The sequence below is a fragment of the Epinephelus moara genome, chromosome 16 (genome assembly GCF_006386435.1).
Source record: "Epinephelus moara isolate mb chromosome 16, YSFRI_EMoa_1.0, whole genome shotgun sequence".
In the NCBI taxonomy this organism is placed as follows: Eukaryota; Metazoa; Chordata; class Actinopteri; order Perciformes; family Serranidae; genus Epinephelus; species Epinephelus moara.
The window spans coordinates 11,682,503-11,701,025 of record NC_065521.1 but is presented as its reverse complement, the minus strand read 5'-3'; the positions used below and the strand labels follow the sequence as shown (position 1 = coordinate 11,701,025).

The 18,523-nt window shown below is 40.6% G+C and overlaps 2 protein-coding genes across 2 annotated transcripts in view; one reads left to right on the top strand and one right to left on the bottom strand.

Annotated features, from left to right (window-relative positions):
- Positions 1–18,523, top strand: part of mtor (mechanistic target of rapamycin kinase) — a 109,860-nt gene that overhangs the window by 27,185 nt on the left and 64,152 nt on the right. The window contains exons 22-28 of the mRNA XM_050064060.1: positions 2,422–2,534; positions 2,871–3,033; positions 3,517–3,609; positions 3,957–4,103; positions 4,706–4,848; positions 5,842–6,004; positions 7,803–7,948. Coding sequence (XP_049920017.1) covers positions 2,422–2,534; positions 2,871–3,033; positions 3,517–3,609; positions 3,957–4,103; positions 4,706–4,848; positions 5,842–6,004; positions 7,803–7,948 — 968 coding nt within the window. The remainder of the gene's footprint in view (positions 1–2,421; positions 2,535–2,870; positions 3,034–3,516; positions 3,610–3,956; positions 4,104–4,705; positions 4,849–5,841; positions 6,005–7,802; positions 7,949–18,523) is intronic.
- angptl7 (angiopoietin-like 7) lies at positions 11,146–14,764 on the bottom strand. The gene is made up of 5 exons (XM_050064061.1): positions 14,217–14,764; positions 12,791–12,891; positions 12,491–12,685; positions 12,039–12,234; positions 11,146–11,924 (listed from the first exon to the last, which is right to left on the bottom strand). Exons 1-5 carry the CDS (start codon positions 14,575–14,577, stop codon positions 11,752–11,754), a joined length of 1,026 nt encoding a protein of 341 aa, XP_049920018.1. The 5' UTR covers positions 14,578–14,764; the 3' UTR covers positions 11,146–11,751.

Below are 18,523 nucleotides of genomic sequence, written 5' to 3'. Positions count from 1 at the left end.
CTTTTGGCCGGGAATGGAATATGGGAATAATAGGAATAAATTTTGTCATGCGGATTTCAGCCAGACTGTACTGTAAGTATTCTCCAAGCAGGACAAATCCTTTGCATCAGAAAGATGTAAGGAAAAGAGCAAAGAGTACTGATACACTTCACACAGGGAGCTGTCACGGAGGAGAGTTAAAGTTTATTGCCCATAATTGATAAAAAAATGAAACAATAATAGCATGTCCCAATAAAGCATGGCCCCAGATAATGTGTTATAGAACTGATGTATATTTTTTGGACAAAGTTGACCATTTAGCGCACTTTTGACAGCTGTACTGATAAATTTAGAAAACGTGACATGTTATGTCTCATAAATCTGGTAGAGAACGCATGCTAACTAGATGGAAAAGGATCATATGTCAGATTTGAGTTGTTATTCGAGTAGATAACTTAATTTTCCAGCAGAGCCAAGTGGGAGTGTGTGTTTAAAAGTACTCCCATCACTCGACACTCTTTCAGAAGGCACAGGAGCTCAGCCCTCTGTTGACTTATTGGGGTGCCATTTTCTTTTTGTGGTTTCCATAGATATCCATCAAGACCATTCAGGTCTAAGCCATTCACTTGTAATACAGCAGTTCAAAGACAGCATAGACCTGTAGTTGACACACTCTCTTGTTTCAGCAGCTGCTGCCAGTAGTTGTCTGGGTTTTCCCTCAAGCCCTAAATCATGGTTTGGGCACAGACCACAAAGACAGAATCACAAGAAGCACGGTCATCTAGTGCTCTCTCCTCTGGTGCTGTTTTGTCTCAGAGTCTGCAGTATTAGATAACCCAGCAGCCCACCGTCTGGATAGTCTATAACTCAGACCTCGGTCTGGAGCCTAATCTTTAGTACAGGAGTGGGGTCATGAATTGGGGGACCTGGGAATTGGGTTACCCTCTACTCCAAAGGAGCAGAAAAGAAAAACATACTTCGATCATTTCAAGGAACTGTTCTGTCCAGCCCCCCCCCAGCACTCACATACACACTGGTACACCTCCACTTTGGCTTCCTGCTGTCTCGCCATGCGCAACTTAGACGTGGGGGTGGAGGTGCTGGGAAAGAACGGAAGTGGTCATGGTGCGTGTTGGGGGCTGGGGTGGGTTTGTTCATTGCAACATACGTCATCCTTTAGGACCACCGTCCCCCATGCGCATTCCTCACACATGCTCAACACAACATGACGTGACCATTAGACAGAATTACAGGAGCTTTCCTCAAAAAACAACCACAGAGCTAACTTTACGTTACGTTTTTTTTATTTAAGATGTGTTGGTGAGTGCTTGCTGACTGGATGAAGGTGGCAGTTGTAACACCCAGTGAGCCCTGAAATCTTAATGATCTCTATATGCATTTATAGCTTTATACTCAGACATGAGTTCATGTTTTGTCATGACAGCTTTGAAGTGGTTGGGTGTTGATGCATTAGAAATCAAAACGACAATATATGAATACATGGTTAAAGACGTGTCTGTGCTCTCAGACAATGCAACCAATTAGAATCCCCTTAACCTCTGCACTGAAAACATCATCACAATATATGCTACCATTTGTTTTCCATCTCAAGTATGCTGCTAATTACAATCATCCTGATGACATTGATTTATTTTGCATAATTTAAACTGGCAAGGACTGCCAGCAGATTCTTATTAGAAGGTGATCTTGTAATGAGTGAGTTAGGTGACACATAATGTGCATTAACAGCAATCTTAATCACACTATCCAAGTTGGGTCTAATAAAATCTTGGTTGCAAACTGTATCAAACAGTGTGACATCATGATAGCGACATGATGGATAGTGCAATGAATGCGTAGTCAGTCTTAATTCTGTGCTGTAAATGGAAAAAATAAATGCAGGCAGAAGCTGGTCATTAATTTGTATTATCAATCACGGCTGATCTCAGGTTTGGCCAGTGTATTGTAGTGGTTCCAAGATGTGGGTTGTAGTTAACGATTCATAGATCAGTTGATCATTTTATAGACCAAAGAACAGACAGATTAATTGAGAGAATAATCCACAGAATCGACACTGAAAATAATTGGTGAGTCGCCTTATAGTTTAGTATAGTAAATGACTGGCCCAGTAGTACGCCCCACATTGTGTGTTTCTGTTTGAACCTGAAAAATGCCATATTTGCAGCTCTTTTGCCCTTTACTATATTTTATGGTCTGTACGCTGTGGAGTGACATACAGATAAGATATTCACTCATTTACTCACTCATTCATAGCAATGCATAGTTTTCCTAGAAGGCTAGCATGTGTGCCAGCACCTTCCAGCTTTTCTTTAGGGATTCCTAAGAAAAGGCCATTTAGCCATAACAAGCTCATTAAAATGAACTGCTTATGCTAAGTGTTTCGGTATGTGGGACTGAGCAGCGTGTGCTCTCCTTTTGCAGATGCTCAACGCCATCCAGCTGTTTGGTGCCAACCTAGATGACTACCTGCACTTGCTGCTGCCTCCCATTGTGAAGCTGTTTGATGCTCCTGATGTGCCCCTGCAGGCTCGCAAGTCAGTGCACCACATAGCTGTCCCTGTACTCATGCAGTTGGAGTTTTGAATCTAGTGAGAAGTAGAAAGAAAGTCCATTTTTACTAGATTTCAGAATTTTTTTGAGATAACATTGTTGTTTTATCTACGAAGTCTGATTATGATTGTATATACACTTGCACCACAGAAATTAAAAAATGTAACTGCACAGAAGAATGGGTTTCCACTGGTAGTATTCTTTAGAGCATAACACTTTTATGTGTACTTTTGAGTCCTTTAAAGTACTCTGTGTCCATGTTGATGTTTGAGTGAAGCTAAGCGTTTTGTTTTTATCTGTTTTTCCTCTGTGTGGCTCAGGGTTGCCTTGGAGACACTGGACAGGCTGACAGAGTCCCTGGACTTCACAGACTATGCTTCTCGCATCATCCACCCGATTGTTCGGACACTTGACAGCACGCCTGAGTTGCGCTCTACCTCTATGGACACCCTGTCCTCGCTAGTGTTCCAGTTGGGAAAAAAGGTAGCTCTGACTCTCCCCAGGGCTCCCTTTAGATGTAGCTATTTTTCAAAAGGCTACTTTCAGCCTCCCTGCTGCTGGCTTCACATGAACAGCATTTCGGTAACCCCTCCACCCCCCATAGTCTTTATTACTTCCTGCCAGACTGCTGATGTCATTGACCGTTTGGCGGCAGGGGGTGGTGTTTATGAGAGTGGATGAGGTCACATTTACCCCTCCTTCTCCTCCCATGCCGTCTCCTCCCTCATTCCAAAATCCTCCTATCGTTTTCAGGCCTAACCTCAGAACCACCAGCCCACGTGCAGCCTCGTCTGGCAACAAACGTGCAGGGAAAGCTTTTGATGTGAGACTCTTGGTGGTTAGAGACAAGTGCCGGATACTCAGTTTTTTGGCTTCTAGCGTGGGGAAAAAGGTGGCCAGACTAAACCACATAAAGCACTCACACATCCTTTTATTAACTCTACTTCCCTTTCCCTTTATTTTCAGTACCAGATCTTCATTCCCATGGTAAACAAGGTGATGCTGAAGCACAGGATCAACCACCAGCGTTATGACATACTCATATGTCGCATTGTTAAGGTGAGTCCCCCAAGTATATCCAGGTTTTCTCAAAAACACTGAGCACATTTCCAACATGCCTCCTGTAGTCACTGTTCTTTGCCTCTTGCCCAGTCAGACCCAAACATTATAACCGTTCATGACACATTGTCAAGCTATAAGTTACATAATCACAAACAAACAAAACTTTTGTTTTGATACAATGCATCATGAGAAAGTCATTGCATTGCTCTGTTTATCAACAATTATCCATCAGGAAGGAAATGCACCTTTGCATTTATAAAACATGTTTTGAGGCTTGACTCAAGAATTTGTCTGTGGGTGGGCTGTGTGCGTGTGTGGCCTGTGTGTGTTTGTGGTCATTACAGGGCTATACTCTAGCTGAGGAGGAAGAGGACCCTCTAATCTTCCAACATCGCCAGCTTCGTGGTAACCAAGGTGACACTCTGGTCAGTGGACCGGTGGAGGCGGGGCCTATGAAGAAGCTTCACGTCAGCACTACAGCACTTCAGAAGGTCAGAAGGGATAATTGTTATTTTACTTTTAAAACTGTTCTTGTAAATCACACTTTCATAGTGAAACGTAACAAAACAAATCTAGTGTTTGTTTCACTGCCATAATTGTTGACAGTCGGTATTGTGATTGTGTATAGTAAACAGTCCTGTGAAAAAGCCCACAGTTTACTTGTATTGAAGACAGAACAGACCATTTGAAAAACCTGCACAAATAAGCAGAGAAAACAGTGGATGGAGATGCTTACATTCAGGGCACAAGGGGTCACAGAGGGGTGTGATGAATATGAAAATGATGTGATTTATTTGCTACGGCCTTCAAAGACACCAGATCTCTACCTAGTTGAATACCCATGGGAGATTGACTTGTGTAGATGGACGTGTTGCACAGCATTCTCCACCACCATCATCAAAGAAGCAAACGAGGCAATCCTATGGAGGAATGCAGTTCCATTTTTTCATGACTATCAGCAAAAGATTTACGAGTGCATCTCCTCCAGATCATCCCACACACATTACCTGTGACACTTAGGTCTGGAGAAACTGAGTTTCTCCCACGTAGTTCCCAGTCCATTCTGAGATGGATGATGTCTGTCTCTTCACAGGCTTGGGGTGCTGCCAGGAAGGTGTCCAAAGATGATTGGCTGGAGTGGCTCAGGCGCTTGAGTGTCGTCCTGCTCAAGGAGTCGTCCTCCCCAGCCCTACGATCATGCTGGTCACTGGCCCAAACCTACATTCCTCTTGCCAGGTAGGCTACTTCCTTAAGGTCAACCTCTGTATCTCACTTCCTTGTCGTCTATTCCTTCTTTATTTCTGTCTTATAAAAGTTCTTTAAAGGAGCTGTTAGTGATATTCAGATTCTGGAGCAGGATCATGCACAGTTCTCAACATGCAGGGGGTTGAGCTGGCGGCTACAAGCTAACAGCTAACTCAATAAACTGCACTATCAACAGCGAAAGTGCTGACAGAGCTAACATTGTTGGCTGCCATACGCTATCCCAGCATCAGCGGTAACAGCCAGTTGAGCACAGTGCAGAGTGACGGTGATGAGCTAGCCAGTGGGATACATACACAGGGATACATACACAGGGACTCACATGCAGTAACATGCATGTGCAGCTGGCGCGGTTTCCACAACAATCCACAGAGAAACTTGGATTACAACACAGAGGTAGCGTGACTTCATTCTCTGCTTAGGATGCCATTACTTCACTGTATCTTCACATAGCAGATAGTTGTTTGCTACTATATTAATGCGCTGAATGATTCGTTCAGCTCCTTTAATTTTCCACATCCATAATAGACCATAACCGCTGAAAACATTCACATAATTGCCAAAGGGGAGACATAAAGGAATTTGAAGCTGTCTTTTTACTTAGCACTTCTACTAGTGTTAGGAAAACTGAGGGGTTCGGACAGGCACCACTGAGAAAAGCAGTGAAACTGTTGTTGTGGATCTGCTCAATGCAGAGCTGCTTTCCAGATGTGACTGTGCATTACTGTAGATGTAATGCAGGTTGTCACTGAAAAACCCTTGTGCTCTGTAGTCAAAGCTATAAAACAACAATGTACCTGCATATACAGTGATTCTTACAAGTTATAAACTAATCTTGCCACTGATTGATTTGCTGCTCTCCCAAATTCAGTTAAAGCCTGCTTCTGTAAAATATCAAAATCAATTGAAATGTGTCACATGTGTATCTTTGTTTTAATGTGTAAATACTGTTTCTGTGCTCCACAGGGACCTGTTCAATGCAGCCTTCCTGTCTTGTTGGTCTGAGCTGAGTGAGGACCAGCAGGATGAGCTCATCCGCAGCATCGAGTTGGCTCTCACCTCCCAGGACATCGCTGAGGTTACACAGACTCTGCTAAACCTGGCAGAGTTCATGGAGCACAGTGACAAGGTCAGCATCGAACTGCAGCAGCTGCATTAAACCACAGAATCACTGTGATACAGTTTAGACTGGAGCACACGTCAAATTTTATTAGGGGGCTTGCAGGTCTATATCTTAAGTTGAATTTTCCAAATTAAAGTCCTCCTAAATTCAATGTTTGATATTTGGCAGTGCATTTAGAGGGGTGATAAATAAAGCTTTTCATGCCTCATAGAGTTTCATCTCAAACCACCCATCATAAATCTGAGAGGGTTAGATGCTTTTCTCTGTTACCAGTGACTCAACTATAGCATGTCCATTTTTGAGCTTTTTATGAAACAGGCGGTCCAGCCCCTTTGTGGAGCAAAAAGTAAATGTCAAAGGGATGTGCATGACATTACATCCACTACATGATGTTGAAATGCCATTTGAAAATAGGCTGCGCTTAAATAGATCAGTTCAAACATCATCTGTTTTAATGTTGTCCTTGTGGAAACACAAATGATGGTAAATTTTGCTCTGTTAATTTTATGTCTTTCTTTGTCATCAATCTTTCTTTACATTTAGTTGTACGTGAACACATTCAGTGTTTGAATTTATGCATCTACCGGAAAATTTACAAGGTGAACCAGGTGCAAGGCAAAGTTTATGATCTCAAATAATGGAACGTGCATAGAGGCAACTAATAGATTTGTAATGCCAATAAGAGAAACCACCCAAATATTTACTTTGCCCTCATATTTTATGGACACACCTATGTTACAGTTTACCGGAGTCAGGATACCTACGTCACAGGAACGGTGATGTGGGTGCAGTCCATGTGGTTTTCAATACAAAGGTGTTAAAATGGATTTTGTGTTGTAGGTTTGATGTTTGCCCCAACTGCAGTATGTTATACTTCATAACAGTTAATTAAAAGCTATCACAAGATGCATTTATGCACATTTTCAATTTGCGCATCAAGAAATCTGAGTGGAAATGCCAAAAATTTGAAAAAACTCAATTCAAGTATTGCAAAAATTATTTTACGCTAGGGGGTGGTGGCTCTTTTTGACATCTCTGGATGGCTTTTAACACATTTATAAACTCAGGGCTGTTACCAGAATTCTTTTCAGAAGTATAGAGCTGTAATATGAGTTGCCCAAAAATATCTATTTCCATGGTCCATGGTGCTCTCCACACATCAGAAGCCCATCAATGCACCTTTTCTTTTCCCAGTTTACTGAAAATTTGGTAAATAATTTGTGCTACATTTGGATGGAAGCTAGACTATTGTGATATAAATAGGAACAGGAATGTAGGAGATAACACTTAAAAACCACAGCAATATTTGTTCAACAGATGTGTCAAGACTACCAAAAAGTTAACAGAAAAAGCCTTTAAAGATGGCCCGTTAACTTAAGTCCACTGTTTGACCACACATGTTGAGCTAATTATTGGCGATACTGTTACGTTCAGGGCAGAGACCATTGTGGCTCGGTCACAATATAGCATTTCAGCGGGGATACCCCTGCTGTGAGGCTGCAGACAAACACATATAAAGTGTCCTGTATTGAGCCAGTGGAAAGAAGGACGTAAGATGTTTTCTGTAGGCCACCAGACACCCTTTTGCACGTGAGCTCAATTATTTCAGTCATTCACAGTAATTGTGTTATATGGTAAATAAGTCTTTGAGACTTTAGCAGAATAATAAGTTCTTGATGATGCAAAGCCTACAAATTGCCGATAGAGGATAGAAGAGGTCACAGACTGACAGCTGTAAATTAAAGTTTCATTTTATTAAGGAAACAACTTTGGTTATTTTATTCAATTACTTTCCTTTTTTCAGGGACCTCTGCCTCTCAGAGATGATAATGGCATTGTGCTGCTTGGTGAGAGAGCTGCCAAGTGTCGTGCCTACGCCAAAGCTCTGCACTACAAAGAGCTGGAGTTTCAGAAAGGGCCTTCTCCTCTCATCCTGGAGTCTCTTATCAGGTAGGTGGTCTGAAAACCTCAGAAGCTTTGTTTTTTCTTCTTTTTTTAATGAAAACAAAGCATGGCTTTTACTAATTGTGAGAAATTGAACTCTGTGTTTCTTCATTACAGTATTTGACTGAAAATAGCAAGCTCACATTTTTTTCTTGATAGGGTAAATCAAGAATAACATAGAAATAACAAGGGTAAATCAGGAATAACATAGAAATAACAGAGATAATAACTTACTGTTTGGTTATGTATTTCTCCTTTGCTCCAAGTAACAATTTTTCAACTGAAGCTATAGTAGATCCAAAGGAATATGTAGCTTCTTACATAGCTATAATATGTAGCTTCTTCAAAGTTAGAACTTCCTGTGACAAACAGTTTCTTGGTAACATTGAGACTATAACATGAGTCAGTGTTGGTGGGAGGTCTTTTCCTGCTGGAGTTGAGTCATCCTCGTCACAGAAACTGGGTTTGACAGGTGCCTCTGTGATTAACAGTTACTGCATTAGAAGTTATTTCTTACAGACAAACATTAAATTATTCTCTCAAAGTCAATTTTTATTCAAATAAATACACAGAAAAAATACATTACACATATCCTTCTGTCCCATAAGTCTTTGATATCGTCTGTCATCTTTTCCATCCCTTTTTCTCATCCTTCTTTATTTCTGTGCCTTTGGCATGGCATGGAGAAATCTGTTTTCCAGGCATCTAATTGGACGCTTGCCTCCTTTTCATCTAAGAGTGTCTGGACTTGTGTTTCTCGGGGGCCTGTTTTCAATTTCTCAGGAGCCTTGATGATGATGAATGATGGGAGCCGGCACTCTGGTGTTTTCAATATCCCCATCTGGTTCTCACCTCTCCAGGATTTCCCATAAAAGATCTAGAGGCCGGTGTGCAAAAGCACTACGTAAACCTGGCTCTACTGAGTGGCTGCTGTATTTAAAGAAAAAAAAAAAAAGTTCATATCTGATGAACACTTTATGATGACGAGGAGGCATCGTCACTGCAATTTTAGTTCTTGATGAGTCATGATGTTTTTAGATGAGTTTGGGATTATTTCAGGGATTGTTTTTGGAATTCTCTTTTATGGCTCTTCAGTTGAAATTCAGGGTATTCAGTCTGATTAGGTGACATACTCATTATAGTACACACTTTATGAGTTGTAACTGGTATAAATAAAGTGTGAGGGATTTTAAGAAAATCAAAATAATTAGTTTGTGGTCTGACGATATTCTCAGGCCCCATAGCTTTGGATAGAGCCAGGAAATTGGTCACATTTTCCCCATATTTCCCAACAGCAGAGGAACATAGTTAATTGAGCATTTGGCCTATGGTGTTATTGGTACATCATACATGTGGTCTTTAGATTAACTTGGAGTAGCCATTTGCTTCTGTTTTTCTGATATTTTGTTGAATTTGACAATCTCTATTCAAATGTAATGTTGGGATGACAGTAGTAAAGTGCGGCTTCATTTGAGTAACTTTTGAGTTTGGTGGTTCCATCACTACTATAGCGACTGGAGCTGGGTATTGTTGCATCTGGACCATGTGTTGATAATAAAGGTGTAGCCATAATGTTACGGACCACTATGGAAATGCTTGGAAATGGAATTTTAAATAAAGTTTAGTATGTTCAGATGTAGAGAGGGCTGCAAACTGTTAAGCGAAATCTCATCTTATCCTAGCTATCCACGGTGGCCTGTGTACATTATTTTAGTTTACTTCTCAACTTCTAAAATGGACTCAATGTATGAATAGAAGGGGGGTCGACACAGAGGCTGGAACACTTGTACAATATAACGCAATCCAGTATCCACATGATTCTTAAACTTAGGATTTTCTACTTTTGTTATGACTGCATCAGAAGTGTGGGTTACACCTGTCTGAGAAAAGGAACACCTCATACACCTTATAAGTATACTTCTAAAGATTTTCTCAATCTGCTGTGAAAGTCAAAGGGACAGAGGGATGTTGTATGCCATAAAACCCTCTGAGGCAAATTGTGATTTGTGTTTGGCTTTAAAAAATAAAATTGAATTGAAATAAAGGTTTGTATAAATGTAAAAAGCAGGAAGACAATATAATGCAATTCAGTTTAACAACATCACAAAATGTAGCTTACAGTTGAATCCATAACTTTGGCTGTGTTCAACAAATCAAGGTAGACTTACATCTGGACAAATCAGAGTATACTTGCGTCACTCATGGTTGCTTAAGTGCTGGGATAGTACCTACCCTGACATAGGAGGTTAACGATTGTAGTTAGTTGTTATTGTGCAAACACAACAAAGAGTGGGGTTCTTAGAAATATGAAAAAGTCTCTCAGGTTTAAAAACACCTAATGTGTTCGCCCAGGCTTAACAAAACCATTTGACAACCTCTGGATAGTACAATTCATATTTACACTGTAGTTTCTGTGATTCTTTGGGTATAATACCTGCCGAAGGAACCTTTACACAACATGCTTATCAAATAATTACAACTTTTGGTAACTGTATTTACTGAAGTGTAACTCTCAAGAAAAAAGCAATAAATTCTATTTGCAGCAGTTGAGTTTCCTATGTTAGGCATCCTAGTCAGGATCGTGTTGTACCTTTAAAAGTAATTGACCTCATATAGTTGCACTTCTGCACCACTGTTTGAGGTCTGCTTTTGTTGTTGGTGACAAGTTTGAATACTTTTAAACCTTAGGAAAGAAAGACCTCATTCCACTGTGGTCATTTTCTTTTAAAGGTTTAAGATAAATGTCCAGCTTTAATTAGATGTTTACCTTGACTGAATGTGTCGTCTCGTAAAAGGAAGAGAATTTCACTCAGCCTACCACTGAGTCTGTGTAGGCAGTGCTCCCTGTCTGTAGGTATTTGAATGCTCTGAGGAATTCTTTGTTGTTCCAAAGCGTAGCAAAATGGTGTTATTGTTTTCAAGGTAGTAAACCTAGAGGCATTCAACTCGACGGCAGAATAGAGTGAGTGTGTGGTCTTCATTCCTGTTTTTGGCTTAAATGCCCTGGACCTTTGGCCAGGGTGTCAGGAGATGACTTGAGAGTCAGAGGTCGGTGGGTCAAGGCAAATATGTTGCTATTATTGGACATGAATGGACAGAAAATCTCAGTTTGCCTTTAGACCTTCATTAAGTTTGCCACATTTAAGCTGTGCTATTTAGCCAAGAAAAATGTTGTATGACTTGTGTGAGACAGGTTATGCACCTTGTTTCTTTTAAAAAATATGTTTATTTTCTATCACATAAAACAACATAATTACAGAGCTGTACACATTTTACAAGTGACACATTTCCATCATCAATGGTTACGGTTTTACAATAAAATGCAGCGTAATTCATAGGAAATATCTTTGGTGGTTGATCCCATTCCAGCAACTCACAAAGATCCTTTTTAATTAGTTCCTACCAGTCCTCAATGAGTTATTCCTGAACCAGACCACTCTGGACTCTTGCTACTATCCATAAATGCCTTGTGTTAACTAAAAAAAAACATCCTAGTGCTTTTGAGACAAATGAGAGAAGGAATCAAAATCCAGTTACCCATACGGGACAGTGGTAAAAGAGCATCTATCAAAGCTTTTGAAAAATAAAATATTTTACTGATAAATACACAAAATGAACTACAATTTACAATCAAACACGGCAAAAACATTACACATTCATCTGACTGAAACTTAACCAGACCATCACACAACTACATTTGCATTCCTTTCGCAGTCAAGGGAAAGCCACAATTTGGTTGAACAGGTATTTAGTGAGATCTCTCAGCATTCATGCGTATGATCTTGATCCAGGACACACAGCTGAAGCACTTATGGTTGAAAATCCACTGGCCGCACCTTCATCTCCACTTTCTTGAGGGAGTAGTTGGAGCCATGCCAGCCATACCAAGTGATCCCATCTGCGTTCTTTGTTAAGTGCTGACCGTAGCGGTAAAAAACGCCATTCAAATTTGAGTCAGTGCAGCAGTTGTACCAGTAGCCTCCTGGAAGGAAATCAGGGAAAATAGTTAGACTTCATGTTAATTGAAGACTACCTGTAACATCCACAATAAATAACTACATGGGTTATTATCTGTGGGTTTACTCTTGTGATTTACCTTTGCGCAGGGAAGCACAGTCGTCAACACATTTGTCATTGTCCTTGTTGTTGGTGCTGAAGTTGGTGTTATTGTGGTAGCGCAGGGAGTTGCCAGCGTTCCCACTGTAGTTGGCAAGGAAGAGCTTGTAGCTGTTTAGCTCATTACCCACGGTGAAGAAGTCATACTGAGCATAGCGAGTCTCTCCTTCCCAGTCCTGCATTGGAAAACACATATAACATGATTTACAAAGTGATGGTGAAGGAATCTGAGAATATTGGCTCTCATGGTTTCCGTCTCTAACCGTTAGTTTGATTTATTATTAATTTTCTCATGCTCAGTACCCGTAGGAACAGATCGGTTCTGTGTTTATGCCCTTTTACTTTTGGCTATGAAATGGTTTATGCATGGTTTTCTTGGTCTTTAGTGTCTCAGCCCACGCTTACACGAATGCCATGTTTTCCAACACGTACCTCCATCTCAATCCTGAGCACACTGGGCTGCCTTGTTAGACGGAAGATGTGGTCATTGCCTAGCCAGAAGTCTCCACGGATGGATCCAAATCCACTTTTGTACTGCTTCCAGTCACGGTTAAATGAGGTCAGGCCGACTTTGCGCCTTTGGATCAGAGTCCAACCACCTCCATTTGTCTCCATATCACAGTAGACCTGAAAGTATTTACCAGAATGTAATAGAATGCAGATGCCTCACCATGCTCTACCAAAAAGTGCACAATGCATACATGCTTTACACAACACTGAAGTATAACTTACGTTCAGCTCAGGTGTTCCCAGAAACTCATCTTTTGGCAGTTTGTACTCGCCAGAGATCCTGTAGTTCTTGCTGTACAGTGATGCGCAGTCATATATGGCATCTGGAAAAAAAACAATCTCCTCAATTATGATAAAACCATATGCAGTTTTTAAAAAATGTCATAAATTCTAACAACTTTATGGATATCTAAGTGATTGGGCAGATAGAAAAATGACCTTTAACCCCACCAGAGGCAAAAGAGATCAAAACAAAGGGAAATACGCACAGCAGGGCTCAGATTTTTGCCTAGTTCTTCACTTAAACTTCTTTTGCAGTATGTTGATGCCATTAATAGGGCTATGAGATCACTATAGAGCAATGAGCCCAATACTTTAAAAAGTCTGTGTAAGAGATGGAAGCCTTCCACTTCTTCTAATCTTTGCATCCCTTCCTGTTCTGCCCTTCTGTCTCTAATTTACTCAGCTTTAAAAAAGGCCTCTGTGTTCCCTTTGCCAGTGACATAAATGTACCCCTGTTCAACCACACAGTTAAGGTATTGAAATAATAAACTACGTCATGCCTGGTTAACCTCTCCGCAGCAGCCAGTGCTGATTAAGGGTGTGTTAAAGTTCAGATGAATGTCGCAGATGATTTGGCTTTGATGGAGCTCTTTATTGACAGCACTGCAGATGGGACTCTATAGCTCCAAATCAATGCTTTTGACTGCTGTCGGGCAGCTCTGATAAGTGTGTGCACTGTAATCTACCTCACAACCAGTTTACAGCAGTTTTCCGAGACCCACAAAGCAATAGACAAAGCTGATTATAGTTTTTCACAGCTAAAATAGGTATGTAGTGTCTTGTGTTCAAAATAGTCAGCCGATTGAGGGCTGCTGTGGAAAATTAAGGTACTCACATTCCAGTAAAATGATGGCTTATGATTTTCTCAGCTTGTTATTTACTAAAGTCTATCTTTTCAATTAAAAAATGAACTCTCCTCCAAATGAAAAGAAGCCCTTGTAATTTATTCAAACTAAAACTAATTAAAAATTTAATTTAAAACAAAATTGAGACGGGCTGATAAGGTTGGTCGACAAGCAGTACATTTTAAGTTCTGGCATATTAAAAAATCTTTGTCCATGTGTGGAAATAAAACACCAGGAGTGTGAATTTGACAGCATCTGCTCAACAGGCAAAAGAGGGAAAGGGGCAGGTTGCTCAAATATGCACCAGAGTCACTGATGGATAAGTTTTACCATGTGTGAACATTTTACACTCTCAAGGCCTTTTTAAAAATTGCTTTCCAGTGAATAAAATTAAGCAAAAATAATTGTTAAGCTAAAACTTGTTCCTGTCCTTTTTTTTCTGACACCAACAAGCAACACATAAAACTTTGGCCAGTATGTTATTTAATTCCTCCTCCAAGAACAGCTGTATTGATGCTCACCTGATGAAGTCTGAGTAGCAGACTGCAGAGTTTGTAGCTGCATGATCTCCACACGGTTGTTGATCTCTGAGTACTTGCTTTCTGCCTCCGTGACCCGGGCTTCCTGCTGACGGTTCTGCTTGTCCAGCTCCATTATTTGCCTCACAACGCTCATCAAGTCTGACTCCTGCTTGCGACTCATCTCCTCGAGGAGACTGGTCAGATTGGCTACCTGAACCTTAAGAGAGCGCACCTCATCGCAGCACTGAGCCTTTGGAGGCTTTGGGGGTGCCAGTCTCTTCTTGGGATTCTGGGCCCAAGTCTCTGCCAACAGGAGCAGTGTGACCCACAAAGCAACTACACTCAAATTTACTTTTGCCATTTTCTGCAGAAAAGTTCTAGATTTTCACAAATCTTTTAATTGCGTTCAAAGCAGTCTGTCCCTGTAGGAAGTCTTTGCTGGGAATATCAAATGGACTTTGGGCGACCAGCTGAGTTGGAGCTCCTCTTTGACCAGCGGCTCACCCAGGCTCTGTCTTATTTCCTCTGTGAAGCCCTCCTCTCCCTGAACATCTTAAGTATTTTGCATGTGGGTCCTCCCCCTCTCTCCCGGTGCGCACCAGTGGCTGTGCTGACCCTCTCCAACCTTCAGGGTGGAGGGCCTTTCCCATCCCTCCTCCCTCTGTCCCCCCACCTTTCCCCACGTCTCACTTTCTCTCATTCCACAGTGGTTTTGCCCACGTTTCTCCTCTATTTGTCAGGTGTTGAAGGTTTCTGGGCAGTCATGTTTTTTTTGCCTCTTGCCTGAAAGGGCAACGTAAGGAGCCGAGGAAACAAAACAAACTAGCTACTGTCTGAAGTCATTGGACTTCCAGTTACATGCTACTAGGCACGGTGTAGAAATGGAAATTCTTTAGCTATATAGAAACCTAGTTACAACATCTGAGTACTTGTTTTTGGCTTTAGCAGAGTTGTATGTAATTTCCCTCCCTTTCTTTACACTTAAATTAACCCTGTTAATGACAGATTTTACTATATCCTTTGGGCTAACCATTTCTTCAGTAAATTTGGTCTTCACATGCCAAGAGATGTGTGAAGTCACTAAGCACTCTTAATTGTAGGTTAAGTGTTCTATTGATGTTACCCTTTTTGGCAGATGTTGAAGCAGGCGTGTTTTCCGCAGAGCCTTTCAGCATTAAATTTCAAAAGGGTGTTGATACAAGGAGAAAGGCTTAGTGAAACCTTGAGGATAAAATTAGAGCAAAATACAGTTTCCATTGAGCGGAAATAATTTGTTCAAGAGACGGGCAAAGTCTGAAAATGCTGTCTACATGTGTAAAGGCTTAACATTTTGCCATCACACATGAACTGCATTTTGTTAAAGTAGCTGAAATGGTATACTGTTACCCACTGGAGAACCACACAACAACAGAATGAAGTGATATTCTTGCTTTGATGAATAACAGAAGGCTGCTTGTATTTCTCATCTGTGTCACGGCACCGACAACGCTGACACTGGTTTTCATGTTTTGTCACAGCAGCAAATCTGTTTGAAAATGATTAAATAGAAATTTGTAAAGCATTGGAAAGCAAAGGAAACACAAATATCCTTAAAAATATTCTGTTTTCCTTCGTTTGATCTGACTCTACTTGACCTGAAAAGATTGGATTAATCAGTAATTGTTTAATTTTTAGTTTTAGTGAAGTTTTACTGAAAAATTGCCTGTATAGGTAGGCAAAATGAATCACTTGTCCATCCAGTGATTAACACTGCTGCTCTCAGTTTCTGTATTTGTAAATGTGTATAAATGAGTGCATATAGAGTTCAAAACTCACAGTGTATATTTTGATGCATGGGTGAATGCATGTGATTTGTATCGGACGAATCACCGTGATGTCATGCTCACACTTCCAGGTAGACAACTGACAATTGTTTTGAATTGGGAAGGTATGTGACATTTATAGAAAGATCTATATATTAAAACACTGTGGTCCAACCTATGTGACATAGGTTGGACCACAGCTACGGGCATGAATGCTAGACAGTGTACTGCTTTTGGACAGGAGTTGCAGTGAAACATATTTTAGCCACCAAAAAAATAAAACCAAAACAAAAAAATGTCACTGTAAGTGTACACTCTATTTTGAATATTTTCACTTCTTCACCTTACACACTAATTGAGGCAGCGATAGACCAGCAACTCTAAAAAAAACTCAAAACTTGCGCTTTTTGTCATTGGAGACTGGTGACTTTGAGATAAGGCCTCAGTTCCCTGTAAGAAAGGGCTGTCTGATGGCATGGTAAAGCTGTGAAAATGTTCTAAATATAGCGTACACTTAAACTGATAATAATTTTTTAGGTAGGCCTTTATTAGTTGGCTAAAAACTAACCAGTTGAGGCAGCATTTGCTCAGTGCTGCTTAATTGAATGTATGTGATGTGAGGATTTTTTAAACGGAAATTATTGTAAACAAACACTGTTGTTTTAAACATCTGGTCTGTTCATTCTAAATTCCCTATAGGTTGTGTTGCGGCATACAGCCGACGAGTTAATATGAAACTCCTCTTGCCTCTTATGTCCCTTCTCTGGATTGGTCATTGCTGTTAGTCTGGTCACCTATCAATGTCTGCAGAATTGCAGCGGTCCTGCTGATGATGGTCCTTCAACCGAAACAATCACTTTTTGTCACATGTTTTTCACACTATGTCACCTTTTGCACATGGAATGAACAGATTCTTCTCAGCTAACCAGTGTTGACCGATTAACTTAGACCCTGGATACGGGTTTGACCCGAGTCTTTTTGCCTGTCTAGATTGGGTATAAAGGAGCTCTGTGAAATAGTAGTTGGTTACATGGACTAATTTACTGTACACTGTTGGAAGGAAACACTCATAGGCACATAAAATGATCATTGCAGTTGGAGGCAAATTTATAACACCTATAACTGTGGAAGATACAAAGCAGCCTTACAACGGTGAAAGTGGCATTCTTATGATGTTCACTTGTGGTTTGAACCACCATTTACAATCTGCTGCTGAATGTGGTGTGCTTGTGTGGCTTAATAACAACGTCTGCAAAATTCCTGCTCTTCTCTTTTAAAATTTCTGACATGCCAGTCATTGGCTGGGGGTGAAAATAACACCTTTGCAGTGTCAGACATCAGAGAGGCTTTCTTGAATCTCTGTTCTGTGGAATTTCTATCTCGTCCCAGCTTCCCTGAGGAGCTGCCAGCCCTGCCAACCTAGAGAAGACGCCTTTGGAGATTAGGCCAAAGAGGTGGTTGTGGGGTTTTGGAGGGTGTCAGCCTTGCGCATTGAGACAACAGATCACGCTTGACTTTTATGATTCTCAGCTATTTGTGATCATTGCTGGGCAAAGTAGATGAACTGCCATGATGAAGTGCCAGAGTATGCTGTAAATACAGGGAGTTGTGCGTAACAGCACTAACTGAGACATGGCTGAACCTGGACATTCCTGTCAGTTTTTATTTAAACTTTATGGCTTTTCCCTTCTCCACATGGACAGGAGTGGAGTGTCGGGAAACGGCAGGGATGGAGGCGTTTGCACATTCATAGACAAGAAAAAATGTCGAAAGTACAGTATGTGTATGAAACCATAACATTGAACTACTCTGTTTAAGCCTTTTAAATGCCATTATATTTGCCTCAAATGTACCCTGTGAAGTTTTGACTGCTTTGTAGCACTGTGGAGCAGTATTTTTATGAGTCTGTCATATCTCGTCTGTCTGCACATGGCTGATGCGATACACATTCCTGCGGGGACTAAAACTATAAATCTATAACTGAGAATATTTCAGATTCAGTAGCACACATTTTGACCATTGATCATTGGACATCCTTTTTTTTTTTTTTTTTTTTTTTTTACATTTTTTTGTGATGTTCCCATAACTTCATAGATGTGCAGTACTAAATCACTTGAGTACCCATTTAGACACTATTTGCGATTTGAGACACATGATAATTCCCAAACATTTGAATGTATTGTCTATAAATATACTCCACCATGAACTGTACACGACAGTAGATGTCCATTGACTTTCTAATCCTGAGTCAGTCAGTCATCTTTAGGGCTGGGTATTGTTTAAAAAAACCAATGCCAGTTTCTTAAAAAAAGGGTACCCTACCCTTGTTTTGTTTGTTTGTTTTGTTATTGTTACATTAAATGTTGATTTGTATATGTTCTATGTTTTCATGTCAAATATTTATGGTGGCATTATGGGTGAAGAGCCCAATACAAATTGTTTGTGTGTTTGTGGGACAGTAAAGTTAGTCTTGATCATACAATGTCCATAATGTAAATAGATTTG